This window comes from Sander lucioperca, chromosome 14 (genome assembly GCF_008315115.2).
Source record: "Sander lucioperca isolate FBNREF2018 chromosome 14, SLUC_FBN_1.2, whole genome shotgun sequence".
Lineage (NCBI taxonomy): Eukaryota > Metazoa > Chordata > Actinopteri > Perciformes > Percidae > Sander > Sander lucioperca.
The window spans coordinates 27,659,230-27,675,830 of NC_050186.1; the positions used below are offsets into that span (position 1 = coordinate 27,659,230).

A 16,601-nucleotide genomic window follows, 5' to 3' on the forward strand; every position below is an offset into this window, starting at 1 on the left:
GACACATGCTATAATCATGTCGTGGAACTGCTGAATTAGTATACGGGCAGCTTTTCTTTTTTTCAACTTCAGTCACTTTTCTTCAGGGTAAACTGGAGATGTCCAAATGTTAGATGCGATTATCTGAATCAGAGAGTGGGTGAGGCTCGCCTTGGTCACCCTGATGCTATTCTGCCTTCGCACGTCGGAAATACTGACAATGCTGCTTTGATCCCACCGCTCTGGATGACTCATAGGATTGATTATTGTTCCTCACTTCTTGTGCGTGTGTGTGTGCGTGTGTGTGTGTGCTAAGATCACACCCCGTGTTCAGGAGTCAAGAGTCAAACAGAAGCAGACGTGTGATCACAGCTGTAGCTCAGTGCTGTCAGTAGCCAAATCTCATGCTGCTGTAAACTGAGCTGAATATAGTGAATATGTCCGTCTCTTCTGTTTTCTGAGAAAACAGCTGAATATGAGAACCAGTTCACACTTCATTTGTTCTGCTGGGCTTTACATGACCAGTAGCTTATTGTGGCTAAGGTTAGCCAACAATACATACATTGATAAAGACTTCATGACTCTTGACTCTACTCGTGCTGCTGTTGGCCAATGTATTTGCACTTAACGTTATCTTGCAATTCAGCAGACCTTACATAGTCGCGCATTGAACTGACTCAAATCAACACGATTTTATATCTATGTTTAAATTAACTTGCGTTTGGTACAAGCTGCTCAGCTTTCATCAATTCAACACGACAAGATCACATCAGCTCTGTTCTGGCCACACCTCACTGGTTACTAGTCAGTTAGGAGTTGTTTTTCAGACTTTATGTTTTAATTATTGCTGCTCGCCTAGGATCTGAGGCTGGCTGTTCCTAAGAACGTGTTTCAGACTGACTTAAGCCCTGTGTGAACACAGCCCTTTCATTCATTCGAATGGAGCCAGTCTGGCACCCAGTGGAGGTGACAACGCAGGCTTATCTAGCAAAAAAGTTGAAATCAGGCTTAGGGCTGGGCGATATGGAGAAAATCAAATATCACAATATTTTTGACCAAATACCTCGATATCAACCGCAGCAATATTGTAGTGTTGACTATTGGTGCTTTCACAAAATATTTACACAATGAGATTTTTGATAAATAATCATCAGCAATATGGATATGACTAAGTGGGTAAAGGCAAATAATAGAACAGTTACAACAGTCTGGTAAGTTCAGAAAATGACATCACTTTACTGTAATGCAGTCTGTAAAACCAGGAAAAGACAACACATATGCCATATTACGATATCCAAAATCTAAGACGATATCTAGTCTCATGTCACGATATCGATATAATATCAATATATTGCCCAGCTCTAATCAGGTTTAACTTCTGCTGCAACGCAAGGTGCTTTGGCCAATCAAATATCGTACATGCACATTCCTGGAGGGTTACTTCGCAATGTGAAGGCTGTAGAAAAAGATAAAATAATTGTTCCAGTGTTAACTTTCCTGAAAATCTTGTCTGTGAGTATTGCAAACAATTGCTGTGCAGTGTTTTGGCAACTGGAACACCCTGAGGATCTGAGGTAAGCAGAATCAGTAATCATTTTGAAATTGCTTCTCTTTTTTTAAATGTCAGCCCTAAGTTTTAATTTTCCAATTCGTATTGTTATTATATAGTTTATGCAGTAAATTTGCAGTTTTGTTTCTGTCTCTCTTTCTTTGGCATTGTGGGTTGTTGGCGTGACAGCCAGGCAATCCAGTCCTCTTAAAACTTGTTTCTTGAAAAAAAGAAAAAACGATTGAATATCTTACAAGTTACATGGTGTTTGACAGGATTATTTAGCTTTAAAAAGACCACAAACATCTTGGAAAAATATCATTGAATCATCCTAAAATAAGTTGCCATATTACGAATTGCCCTTTTTAATGTGGGCTGGGTATTAAACTTGGATTTTGACTGACACCAAATAGTCAGTGGGACTATTGCAGAGTGTGTTAACTTATTATATTGTTACTACACACTACACTAATACACTAAGTATTACATTTCAATAATAATTTATAATTAATAAATAACCAGCTTTTCAAAAATGTGCAATTTTAAGCTCATTATACTATTAAAAAAAACGCATGGCTCCTATTATCCTCCGTGACACGCTCTCTTCCACCTCGCCTGACAACTCTTCTCCAAAACAAACAGCTCTGTGATAATAGCTCAGCCCATAGATTCACTCACTCAAAGCAGATAGTATGCGTGAAATAAAAACAGGACACGTATTTTCACTGTGTGTAGTGTTAACTACGCTAACTAACCGTGTATTGTGAACCGCGTGTAGTGATTAAAAAAACAGACAACAGCTGTGTCTCAAAGACCGGGCAGCAGCCGGGGCATTGAGAATCCACGCACGAGAGGTGATGGATATTTCCAGTCACTTCGTCATGCATTCACTTCGTTGAAACAAGAGAAGAAAGTCTCACTGATGTGAAGAACAGGACAGAGATACATATATAAATGCTCTCTTCCTGCCATATGCCAACGCTCTGGTAAGTCCATCACCCCGTCTATGCCCGGGCATGCCCCAGCTGCCCGCACATTTGTTGACAAACTCTGACGCGCACGCGACAGTAAAATGGCGATTTATCCCTTTAAATGTGAATAAACGATGTTGTTAAGGCGGGCTGCCTAAACTGGAAAGTGCTGTGGGAAACACTGATACATAATGTGAAATGTCTTTAGTCTTTGGAGATTAGACTCCATCATTATAAAAATATTTTTTAATGGGGTAGAGAAACCAAGACATATCCCCCCGATGGAGTCTAGACACTGGTGGTGGTGGTGGTGGTGAAGGAGCCCGAAGACCGGACCGAAGGAGCCGACGGGAGCGGTCTGCCGGAGGAGGACCCAGGGTGCCATGGGTGACGATGACTGGAGGTGGAAGGGGAGGAGGAGGGTTGCACGCTTTGCCAGCAGAGAGAACAGATTTAAAGCAGGGATGTCATGCTGTGATTGGCTCGTGAAATTCATGGCCAGTTCTGGTTGGTTTAACTGAAAAGTGAACGCCTCGAAACAGCTGATCAGTTATAGGAAGAGAGAGAGGTGGATGAGGTTTAGAAGTCTTCCTGAAAGAATTTACGCTGAACTTCATTTGTGGCCAAACTCAATGTCCAAATCCAGCAATCTTCAACCTTCAAGCAAACTGCACCACACGTTCCACTATAAAGGACTCGCACTGTCAGAAGGGTCATCATTTTCCACCAGACGTAAAAGTCAGTTATCATCTGGAAAGAGTTAATCTAATTGCTCTCAGCGTGATCGGTGTGAACGCAGCTTTAAAGAGTGTCTCATCTGGGAGAGTGAGAAGTGTGAATGGCGTCAGAGGCTTCCTGCAGAGACACAAACCCATCAAGCTGCAGCACACAGGAATTTCATCATAATTACAGAGTCAGGATCACCGTCCAGATCACTGTTAGGCCCTGTTCACACCTGGCATTACCTTGTGTCTTTGGTGATCTGTGATCAGATTTTAATATAATGTGAAAATGTGGCCAATGAATCCTCAATGTGTCTTGGGTGCAGTCCAGGGCTGGAAATTAACACCAGCCACCAGCCAAATGTGGGAAAAATATGCAAGTGGCTGCTAGATTTGCTTCACTCACCAACCAAAAAAAAAACTGTTGGAATCTATTAAGCGGCTGCTCGATGTTGGAATCCACCAGCCACAGTGGCAGGTGGACAAAAAAGTTAATTTCCAACCCATGTGCATTCACACCTACATAGGAATGTCCACTTAGGATCGTATCACCCAAGACACGCGTTAATGCCAGGTGTGAACAGGGCCTTAGGCTGTGTTCACACACACTTAGGCGTTCGTCAGAAAACGCGTGCCTTTCCATTCATTTTGAATGTGTATAGGCTGCAGTCTGCACACTGATTCTCTGCTCCTGCTGTTTGTGTTGCCTGATATCTGCAGACAGCTGGCTAGTAAGCGTTTGCTACCCAGCAAGTAGGACGTTTTTCCGCAAACAAAGTTCAGAACAGAGTATTTTCAGCACATATTTGATCTGTCAACATAGTGTGTTGCCAGATAAAGTTGAGTGAGGGTCATGCCTCTGCGTCGGCAACACAGGGGTCATTAAAATGAATAGGTGGTTGTCTTTTTTTTGCATTTTAATTATGTTTTTGAAGGAATGTCGTCTACAACTAGAGGCAAGGGCCTAGTGAATGTCTGTAGCTGCCCCTTTAATGGGATCCTACACAACACATTTCCTTTCATTTTTCTCTTCAACAATATATTTTTTTTTACACTAAGTCTCCCCTGTATCAGGCCCTCTCAGTTCAAACAAATGCCTAGAACTGCAATAGATCCTACCTTCTTAAAGGTCATAATTACAATATAGAGGTGTTGCATTCTGGAGACTGTAGTTTGCTGTCGTCGAAACAGATCACCACACATTTATTGTATCCGATGGATAAAAACTAGTGTTGTTTCTTTTTCTTCAGGTGTACACAGCGTCCAACCCCAATGGGGCAACCACGGGGAAAACCTTCAAGGTTCACCTTCAGCTCTGGGACACAGCTGGACAGGAGAGGTAGGCTGTCCGTCACACTAGACTGCCTCTTTTCTTCCATCAGGACAATTACAGTTTACAGTTTAGTTTTTGGTTACGCACGTTTCTCTATACTGAGTCCACTTTTCCGAAATCTGCTCACAGTTGTCCATCCACGATTTGATTTTACTTTCGATTTTACGGTCACAATCCCATTCAATTTTGGATTTAAACAATTTTCTTTTCGGCAGTGACAGCAATGCCACAATAAGAGCTACTAGATGGCAGAAGGGTACTTTCCAACAAAAGTTTTGAGTTTCTCAAAATTAACAAAGTGCAATTACATGCACCATTGAAGTCGCATTTCGATTGTCGAAATCAAAAGCTCATTTTGATCTATTTTCGATTTCAAATCGAAATAGTGACAACCCTAATAGTACAGATATAGATATACAGCAGTGCTTGGCGATCTTCTTGGCCTTTCCTGGCAGTCTTCTGCAGATATGTCCAGACATCCAATTCAATAAAAAAAAATGTATAGTATCAAATCATAACGAGTTAACGCAAGATACTTTACAGATAGAGTAGGTCTAGACCACAGTCTTTAATTTACAAAGACCCAACAATTCTAGTAATTCCCCCAAGAGCAAGCATTTAGTGTGACAGTGGCGAGGAAAAACTTCCTTTTAGGGAGAAACCTCGGACAGACCCAGGCTCTTGGTAGGCGGTGTCTGAAGGTGCCGGTTGGGGGTGTGATGAACAGTGGCAATAATAGTCACTATAAAGATAATGGAACTATGACTAGAAATAGTGGCAGGGCATAGGGCATAGGGCATAGCAGGGCACTGCAGGGCATAGCAGGGCATAGCAGACAGCTGCACCCAGCATTCCTTTTGTCCAAGAGGAACATCTCATTATGTTCATGTGTCTGCCGGTCATAAACTTTCCACCTCAATGAGGGAAATAATTCCTCAGTGGGTTTAGATTGTTTTTTTATGCAGCAGAATGTAACATTTGCAGTCTAACTTACAGTCAACATAATTTAATGTTTATTAATTGTTGTTACCAGGCGGCAGTCACTGCAGTTGACAGTTATGGTCAAAGATTAAAGATTAAAGCTTTAGTGCATAACTTTTTGATATTAATGAACGTCTGTTACATTCAAGCCATTGCCAAATGAGTTGCTACAAAGCTAATTAAGACTATCAGCTCCTCACAACTCTCTCTGTATTTCTCAGTATGGCTATGTTCAGAAGATTGTGGCATCCGGTAACTCTCCTGCGCAGAAGCTTGGGTGAAGATAATAACCTCTTCTGAAGAGTTTATCATGTTTTTTTTAATCCTCCGTGTCCTTCTTGGGTATTTGCAACTGCGTGGAGGAGGGGTGGGGGCACATGCGCGATCACGGAAGGCTTGTATCATGTGGATGCACCGACAGCGACTTACAATTCCTCATGGGGGCGACAGAAACTAGGCACTATAGCTTTAAAACGATAAAGATCATTGCTGAAATCGAGCATGTATAATCACACTGAATGGTTCGAGTGGGAAACAACAGATCAGTATCTTTGTGTGTGTCCTTGGGTGTCAATCATACATGCGTGAGTGTGTATGGTCTTTAATTGAAACTGGCCTCGTTCTTTTGAATCTGTTTATAAAGGCCTGATGATGACTCACTGCAGGATGAGTCAGTGTTAGTTACATCATTTTAACTTCATTTCTTCAGCTCAGTGTAACGGAACAAATTCCTATTCTCATAAGCTGATGTTCATGATCCTCTGACCCAGTCATTGTTCCGCCTGACCTGTGTGATCAGCTCGTCAGATTGTTTACTGTGGAAACACCCTAATATCTTCTGCTTGATCCTGATTGTTTGCATATTACATATTTGCCAAATGTTTACACAGAGTCATGCTCCTTGCTGGTGTCACACCCAGAAGCCCAGCAGGCCACAGAACATACATTACTAACTGTTGTGGATACAAACGACCGCACACAATATTTACCCTTGGTACATTTTGTGTGTCCAGTAGTTATACTTTTGAAATGAGCAATATTTGCATATTCATAGATTATATCATATACAGTATATATATCATATATATATCATATATACAGTATGTATATATCTTATATGTCACAAAAATATCCATCCATCCATCCATCTTCGTCCGCTTATCCGGTCTCGGGTCGCGGGGGTAGCAGCTCCAGCAGGGGACCCCAAACTTCCCTTTCCCGAGCCACATTAACCAGCTCCGACTGGGGGATCCCGAGGCGTTCCCAGGCCAGGTTGGAGATATAATCCCTCCACCTAGTCCTGGGTCTTCCCCGAGGCCTCCTCCCAGCTGGACGTGCCTGGAACACCTCCCTAGGGAGGCGCCCAGGGGGCATCCTTACCAGATGCCCGAACCACCTCAACTGGCTCCTTTCGACGCAAAGGAGCAGCGGCTCTACTCCGAGCTCCTCACGGATGACTGAGCTTCTCACCCTATCTCTAAGGGAGACACCAGTCACCCTCCTGAGGAAACCCATTTCGGCCGCTTGTACCCTGGATCTTGTTCTTTCGGTCATGACCCAACCTTCATGACCATAGGTGAGGGTAGGAACGAAAACTGACCGGTAGATCGAGAGCTTTGCCTTCTGGCTCAGCTCTCTTTTCGTCACAACGGTGCGATAAATTAAATGTAATACCGCACCCGCTGCGCCGATTCACCAATCTCCCGCTCCATTGTTCCATCACTCGCGAACAAGACTCCAAGGTACTTGAACTCCTTCACTTGGGGTAAGGACTCATTCCCTACCTGGAGAAGGCACTCCATCGGTTTCCTGCTGAGAACCATGGCCTCAGATTTAGAGGTGCTGATCCTCATCCCAGCCGCTTCACACTCGGCTGTGAACCGATCCAGTGAGTGCTGAAGGTCACAGACCGATGATGCCATCAGGACCACATCATCTGCAAAGAGCAGCGATGTCACAAAAATATATAGAATGTACATAAAACACATGCCATTGTTTGTGCCTTAATGTCTTCATGCTGGATTTTAAAAATCACTACCAAGACAAACTTCGAAACTGTTTGAGAAATAATTTTTGTTTTATTTTTTTCAGTTCACTTCTATATTTTCCTGCAGCACTGTTAGAGGGACTGCAGCTCTGACTTCAAATCTCAGCTGTGGTGTTAATTTTTGTTGTTGTGTGTTCCAGGTTCCGCAGCCTGACAACGGCGTTCTTCAGGGATGCCATGGGGTTCCTGCTGATGTTTGATCTCACCAGCCAGCAGAGCTTCCTCAATGTCAGAAACTGGATGAGTATGTTAACATTACACTTTCTTTATGAATATAAACCGTTACTTTACAGCAAAACAATTTTTTTCTCCTTTATCCAAATTCTGCCCAACACCTGTCGCACATTACCCTGGAAATCGGAGTTCTCGCGAGAGCACAATTTCAATTTGCTCAGCAAGTCACTGGCATCGAGTAATGATGCTCATTAACTATGCCCTTGTAGCCGAGCTGCACCAATCACATCGGTGTATCTGATATAGGCGGGCCAGAGGCGAGCTAAACAGATGATGACAGTTTAATCTACCAGTTAGCTCTGCTGGTAGCTAAGCATATGGGGCTCTGGATAGGTCACCCCGTGTATTGTTGTGATTGGTCGTAGTGTTATCTACGTAATTGCGTGCAGTGAGATTTTCAAATACATGCTTGGTGCTCGAGTTGGGCCGTCTTCATTACTCAATGCCAGACCCTGGATTTCCAGGCTAGTCGCACATACAGCTTTGCATAGATTTCTGTTTTACATTTAATCTCATTTGTTTGCTGTTGTGTATTTGAATTCATTCCCAGGCCAGCTACAAGCCAATGCCTACTGTGAGAATCCAGATATTGTGTTGATAGGAAACAAGGCGGATCTGGCCGACCAGCGGGAGGTTCAGGAGAAACAGGCCAAGGAGCTGGCTGATAAATATGGGTAGGTTTGTTTTTCCTCGTACAGTATTTGGTCCATGTGTTTTACTTGGAGTAAGGATTAGGGATGCACGATATGGATTTATTTCAGCCAACACGATAACCAATAATTCTCATGGCCCGATATCTATAAGATAACTGATAATTTCACATTTTCACTATTTTATCAAGTGTGTTTTATTAGGGCCCTAGCACAAAGGTGTTTTTGTAAAGATTATTATTTTTCTGCAACGCAATTGCATTTTCGAGGGGCATGGGATGCTTGAAAACTCGACTTGAATATTATAACAGGGATGCAGTTGTGAAGTGTCTCACACATACACATTCACTCACGCACACACACACACACACACACACACACACACAGGCTAAACTTAAGTAAAGCAGTGAGACAAAACAGACCTTTACAGATAGGCAGTACACAACTCTTGTTGTCATCTTAACAATATCTCAACAAATTACTTCCTGTTAGACAAGGCAGAAATTGTTTCCTGGTGTCATTCCAGCCAGCCAAGACCATGGTCTGATGTTGCCTGGCAACACAATTCTGTTCCAGGAAGTAATAAACTCAGTCTTAAACTCTGGGGAAATTAAAAATGTTTAGGGACTTAAGGTACAGTGTAAACGTCAGATACTGTAAATTAAATGTTACATTTACAGTAAAATGTATCGACAGATTACATACTTAATTGATGGCTTGGGTCTAATTTCCACATCCATCAAACAGTACATGTCAAACAGGGAAGGTCAAATCTGTCTGTCTATTTTAAACGATTTCAAATGTGACAATAAATCAAAAAACACCACCACTAAAGTGTTATTATCAATATTCGTATTTATTAAAGGTACACTGTGTAGTGTTTTAAGTATTTGATTAGCTAAAACCAATGTCTTCATTCATAAATATGTCCTCATTGGGGTAAAACTACCTCTGCCAATGATCTGACTATATCCTCGTAAGCGAAGGGTTTCTTATCTGTATTAACATCGGACGGGCAAGTCCAAGGAGGCTTCCGTGTTGTTCCGCCATTTTGAAAAACTCTAATGGCTGAGAGGGACATAAAGCACCAGTCTACCTGTCTAGCTAATCCACAACGCGTTTTCGTTCAGAGCCAGCGTCATGTGACTGAAACCAGCTGAAACGGAGAAGAAGCTCAGTGAGAGGCGCTTGTCACTGCTCCGGCAAATTTGAAATCCTGCACTGCACTTTAGATCATAATGGAGGATCATACTTATGCCGAGCCACAGGAGAAGGAATCCTCGTCGCCAAAAAACGAAAATTGGAAGACATGTTGTCATAGCTTCTTGGTACATAACGGCTACCGTAGTTGCAACACACATTTGAAAAAGCGAGGCGCTAGAGAGCACTATTCGTTTGAATGCAAAATACAATTCCACCGCTAGATGGGAGAAATTCCTACACACTGTACCAAATCTATTGATCATTTATGAGGCTGTAATAGTAAACTGTAATAGTTTTCGATATTTTACCCTCTTACTTAAACAATGTATTATTAAAATTGTCATAGATTGTTTTTTCTATGACTTATTGGTTGTTTTCGGACTAAGTGGTTGTACGTGATGGTTTTCGTACCTTGGATTGTATTCATTATTGCTGATCATTTTCCAAACAATCCGTCAGTTTATAGATGGTTTAAATTAAGTTTATTCCAGTGTACTGTACCCTGACCTCAATGAGTCAACTTAAAACAAGTTAATTATCAAAGTTATGTTAGCATCATGTGTTGATGCAGTTAGCAGAGCATGTTTAAGAAACTCAGTTATCTCACTGTCTGTCTGACAGCAACCTTTGTAATGCAGAAACAACCAAACACATCTTAAGTGGTTGCTTCTTGTCCTGCAGGTTTGTCCCTTCCACCAAACAGTCCCTGCTAGTCCCTGCAAAGCCTCCTGAGGGTCATTCAGTATAAGAAATATTGATTTGGAAATATATGCAGAGTAATTACTAAACTGAGTAAGCAGATTAATAAACCAAGGGGTCTTGTTGTCTTGGTGTACGGATTAAAGTGTAAGGGTAAAAAAATATTTGGAGAAGTGCTTAAGATGTGTTCATGGCAAGAAATAAGACTCAGATCTTCAGAATTAAAGGTTCGGGGGTTAGACAGTTGTGAAGCTATGTAATTTATATACTGCTTTCACATAGTATATGTGCTTTCATTTACTTGTACAACAACTAAATACGGCCAGATGCATTCTGTAAATCTTCCCCTCAACCTTTTGCTCAATTTATCAATCTGTGCACACGGTTTACACCATGTTTTGGGGGTCCAAATGCTCCATAAATAAATGACCCTTATTGTCTGTTATGAACTCTCTATCTGCAGTAAGTTTCAAATCTCTACAAGAGGATTTTAATGGAAATTAACTGAAATCTATGGAAGCCAATTTAAACTTGAAAATATTCCACAGAAGAAGTCTAATTTACCCATTATGTATGTATGTGTGATTTGAGTCAAAATTAAAATGTAATAATAATCCAATTAGCATTTTTAACATACCTGTATGGGCGTTCTATTACCATATTAAATGAAATCTTTCAAAGTTGTACCCCGCTCTAGAGTGGACAGTATTTCAGGGTTCCATATAACCAATTGAAATCAATAAAAAACTGATGGGAATAATAATAAAAAAAAAAAGGTCCTAAAAAATACTTCTGTTCTTGTTGGCCACAGGATTCCGTACTTTGAAACGAGTGCAGCGACAGGAGCGGAGGTTGACAAGGCGGTCATAACGCTGTTGGACCTGGTCATGAAGAGGATGGAGCAGTGCGTCGACAAACCGCCCGCTGAGCCAGCCAATGGGAACGGGGCAACAAAGCTCGCTGAAGCGCAGCCCAATGAGAAGAAATGTGCATGCTAGATGAAGAAGGAAACGACCAGTCAGCGCTCCTCTGTCCCACTGTCCTTTCTACTCGCAACATTCCCTCCTTCTTTTACCTTCTCTGTCATCTTTGATTGCATGTGTCTTCATCTTCTCCTGTTCACTTTCTTCTCTTTAAAACTAACCTTTGACCATCTTCTGCTGCTCTTTTCTTTCTCTTCCCCCCTTTTTTTCTTCTTTCTCCTCCCAAAGTGTCTGCCAGAGGGCAATGAAACAACCCTGTCCCCCTCTAGTGGATATTCGAGGTAATACAGTCTCAGCCTGTCTGCCTTTGAGCTCTGTTTAGGAGGAAATGAAAACAGGAGGGGACAGTTCCATCACTGTCAGACACATAATGTGCCTCGTTTAAAACATGCAGCCTGGGAATTAAGCCCTGCACACTTCCAATTTGTCTGCTCGCAAGTGGTTTGAATGATTTAAATGGATCTACACAGGAAAGAGGAGATGTTTAAAACTTTTAATTTGAACTCCTTAACTGTGTTAAGTTCAACACTTCTAACAGGGGAAAGATGTTGCCTCCTGTTTAGGCTGTCACTTGATGATGACAGCCTGATCTGGACCGTAAAGAGTTTAACAGCTGTGTGCCTGTGTACATGATTTCATGGTCCTCTCCTTACACTTTTCCTCCTGGACCAGGGTGAGCAACTGTGACCATTTTCTTTTTTGGTTGCACCCTAGTTTCACACTGTTTTCAATGCTGTACCTGTATTAGCCATGTATCGCAATTTTTCAGTGTTTCAAGCCGTTTTGTCTCATTCACAGATGCAAGACGTTTGCTAATAATGCACCGAATTGTATTTAATATACAGTAGTTGGCTACGGTGGAGGTCTTAGACACCTGAGTGAAAATGGCTGTTTGTTAAGCTAATGTCCGCTTGTTAGCTTATATGGCTAACTTTAGGATATGTAATGACAGCTCAATCCACAATGAGCTGTGCAGATAATTATTGGGCCTATATCAAACTTTATATTAGTAACAGTAAATACCCAACATAGAGATACCCACGACACAAAGCGGAGGAGGGTAAATAGCCTCTGCAGATCCTACGTTATTTTTCATAACTGAACTGGTCAGAGTAGAGTGTTCTGTTTATTTCCAGTTTCTAGTGATTATTGTGTAAAGCAGTATTATATATTCATATTTTGGATCAACACCCTTGATGAATTGAATATTTCTGTTGGCACTAATTCAAAAAACAACCTTGGAAGAAATGTTGATATGACAGGCTCAGCTAACCGTCACAGACTTCCTGTTTGCACATCTGATTAGCAGCTTATGTAGCTAGCTAGCCACAAACTATGGCTAACATAGGTTTATCAGTGTTAGCAGTGGCTACAAGTATCATGCTAGTATTAACAGATACATATTTTAACAATAACATATTTTTGTATAATTCTTGCCACACAACCAACATCTTGTTATCCAGACTAGCTTACTAACTAGGTTGTTGCAGTTGAGTTGTTGCTTTCTGTGCCAATATTTGAAGTGTTCTCGAATTTCCCCTTTCTATCTGACTTTTGATACCAAAACAACAAGTTAAGCTAACGTAACCTACCTTGCAGTGCTTTTCTTTGTCCATTCTTACAGAACTGACTGCCATATGATTTATTAGAAATAGCATAATTTGGATAGTTTTACATTACATTAATAACATTGGATATTTTGCTTAGTATATAGGCTACATCTTTTCTGTTTCCTAGCCCCACTACCAACTGTTCATTTTAAAAACTTAGAGACACACAACTGCTTGAGCTATCTCTCTGTTAGCAGTTTGGTTATACTTTTCTGTTGCACAGCTAACTCTCCATTAGATCTCCATGATGGTGCCAGACAGATTTGCAGATAGTATACCATTGATATTGTAGGATGATTTATGGGTACAGCATGGCACATGAAGTAGAGAAAAAAAGTCTCCATATCTATCTATCATTAATAGACTGTCCTAGACCAGGATAGACAGCTTGTTCCAAACTGATCTACTGCCTTGGCTTTTTCAAGCGTTATTCCACTGTGACGGAACATACTTTAATCTCTGTGGGAGTTTGAGATAAGTCAGCTAAAAATATCAGTTGCTCTGGGGACGCAAAGTCACCGTAAGAAAGATTGTGGGTATTTTACAGATGGAACAAACATGACGTGTAAGTCAATATAGTATATGCAGTAATAAAAAGTTAAATGACCGTATGAGTGGAGAGGATAATTTAATCTAATCAGCATCATTATCATGAGAATAGACCTTTCTGAAAATGGAAAAAACGGCAAATGTCAGTTGGGTGAGTCAGCTTTTCAGGGGAGCTGATTTTTCATGTTGACCTCTCATCTCTTTATAACAGAAAATCAGACAAAGTGAAATATCGCTTTAAAGCCCCATACATGACTAATGTTGTTAGAATTTAAAGTGACCAATTATTTATATTAAAATAAATGGAAAACATATTATTATTTCTGTTGTCATATTTTTGTTCTATCCTTTACATCTCACACTTCTTTCTTTTTTATTTTCATGTCCGTCAAGAGAATATAATCTCAACTGCATTTATATTAGTTTTTTCATTGCTATAGTGCTCTTTAGCTTGGTTGTCAAATGAACCTACAAATTCATCATCAACATGTGTGTCTAACATGGAGAAAATACACTATTATAAACTATAAGAGGTACAGTGGAAGTGATTTCAGACCATTTGTCTTTGCTCTGAACTGACTTTTTTGGTTCAACCCTTGAAGTTACTGTGGACCAAATTTTTGTTGTTTTGTTGTTTAACACTATATTGTTTTCGTCATTACATACCAGACCATATAGCAGTTGCTGTGCAGAGAACCTTATGAAATCACGGCATATTTAAACTAAATTCCACTGAGTTTAGTTTAAAAGTCTGCATTTGTACCATGACTCAATGCTTGACCAAAGCAAAAGATCATCCGTCTTTAGAAGCCATTAAAATGTAAAATTACAAAAAAATCAGCTTGGAGTCCAAGATGATCTCTTGTCAGTGCAACTCGAACAGTTTTCCTTATATCAAGTAACACCTTGATCTGCCTTACTTCATGAAAAATCTTGAGCCAAGTTGAGTTGCACCAGAAACAAGGGAAATTATCTTTTGCTTGCCACCTGCTGGCAGCTAAATCCTTATTTTGTCCTTCAGTGAGCCAAAGGGAGGTTTTACATAGCAGTCCCAGCTCACAGCTGCATGATAGTAATATTACTGCAGGTTGGTTTTTTAAAGTGTACTGAAACCAGGGGCTGCCAAATGGGTCAGCAGTAATGTTAAGTACACTGTAAGTGTGGCTTATTAATGGGAAACACTACTGTGGTAATTTTAAAGATATAAATAGAATTTCAATATTTGATTATTTAATTACTTTTTTTATCAGTAATATGTGCTCACTGGATCCATAAAAACAAAAATCCTAGGTTAAAGCATCATAGCACTTTGGCTTCACCTTATGGTCACCTATATTTAAACTACCAGTGTGAAAAAAAAGGAAACACAGACAAACCCAGACCAAATTCTGCTGTTCACTCATAGAAAAAATGCCTTCACAAATAGAAAAATGTGTTTTTATTTTGTGTTGGTTTATTTAGTTTGGAAGCCAAACAAGTCGCCCAGTTCCCAAAAGAAAGTATTACTATAGCTTTTGTTGGTCTAAAGTCATGTTATAATGTACAGGTTACATATTTCTAAACACTTACAGAAGCAACTTGGTGAAATTTGAAATTTGCTATCTTTGTCTGTTTGCTGCTGGACAGATAGGGTACAGTGGGTTTAACAAAGCTTGTTTGCTAAAGACACGAGCCTGCTGCTGCTGGAAAGGGGATTGATGAGACTGAACAATACACTAAATGTTCCGTAAAACCACAATGAGCTAAAAGAGGCTAAAAAGCTCTGTATCATGCAGCATCATTCTTATTATGGTCGCTAAGTGTTACCTTTCACATTACACAATCCATTGTTACTATAAAAATATTGATTAGTGCAGCTCTAAAATGTGCCATACATGTTATTTAAAGTCTTACCACGTGTTGATTTCATTAAAACCACTAATCAGGTGTGTAACTTTTTCAATGTTTTTGGTAAAAATGCGGTGAAACAGTTAAATAATAAAAGAAAGGACTCCTCTGTAAATGTAATGCAGCCTTTTTGATCAAGATGACCGGTAACTAAGTATTTCATTCATTTTAATGAATTCATTTAGAAAACAAACAAACACGACACACTAAAATGTATCCTTGACATTTACATCCTCCAATCAACTAAAGCAAGGTAGGGCGGCAACTAAGGATTATTTTCATTATCCTTTATTCATTATCCTAAGTCCAAGGTTATTTCTTTAAATGTCTTCTTTTGTCCAAAACCCAAAGAAATGAAGTTTAATATGATATAAAACAGAAATGGGTGGGAAATCTACATATTTGAGAGGCCATTTTCTGCCATTTTTGCATGAAAAATATGTGGCGATTATTTTTCTGTCAATCGACTAAAGGCTGTTTTATGCTTCTGCGTCAACTCCACGCCGTAGCTACGCCGTCACTCCTACGGCGTTGTGACCCTTTCGGAGTTCTGCGTCGGGGTTGCTTTGCATCGCGGTGCATTTCACCGCCATAACGCTAGGGGGTGTGTGGCTTCGAAGTTCGGTGTCGCCTGTGTCTGTGTCGCTCACCACCGAAACGGTACTCAGAATGGCAAACCCCTTAGACTGTCGTGCTAAAATATTAATCTTATTTGTTTGGCATTTTCTTGCTTAGATTTTGTAAAAAGTATCGAGAAATAGACAGTAAAATCCATTGACCTAATTACTGTAACTAGAAAATAAGTCTGAGGTTATTTGCGAGGTATCTGCCAGCCAGTTTGTGTTATGTTAGCAAGCAAACTTTAGCACAACTGCCCACAAAGTACTACTTGCTGGCGAAGTGCTAATTTCAAAACGTTACTGACATATAGACACTTTACAAACGGATAACCCCGTCATCATAACCCAAATATGTCTTGAGTTTATTTGCAAAGCTTATGTCAGTGAACTAGCATGTTGCTACTCCCCACAGTAGGCTGCTTGAAACACCGACTATCAACACACAGGACGAGTTGACCAATCACAGTCCTTGCGGTCTGCGTCGCCTCGACGCGACGTCACAAATTTTTGGAGGTGCACGTCGAGCTACGGCGGAGGGCTCGGAGGGGGGTTCGCATCGACGCAGAGGGGTCTGCGGGGGTACG

General features: G+C 40.6%; 1 protein-coding gene across 7 annotated transcripts in view; it reads left to right on the top strand.

Moving 5' to 3' along the window:
- rab27b (RAB27B, member RAS oncogene family) overlaps nucleotides 1–14,339 on the top strand; it is a 74,086-nt gene extending 59,747 nt beyond the window's left edge. For all 7 annotated transcript variants that reach the window (XM_031277429.2, XM_031277426.2, XM_031277427.2 and 4 more), the window contains 4 exons: nucleotides 4,472–4,560; nucleotides 7,723–7,826; nucleotides 8,367–8,490; nucleotides 11,180–14,339. In XM_031277429.2, coding sequence (XP_031133289.1) covers nucleotides 4,472–4,560; nucleotides 7,723–7,826; nucleotides 8,367–8,490; nucleotides 11,180–11,366 — 504 coding nt within the window. In that variant the 3' untranslated portion in view covers nucleotides 11,367–14,339. The remainder of the gene's footprint in view (nucleotides 1–4,471; nucleotides 4,561–7,722; nucleotides 7,827–8,366; nucleotides 8,491–11,179) is intronic.
- Nucleotides 14,340–16,601: the final 2,262 nt, after the last annotated feature.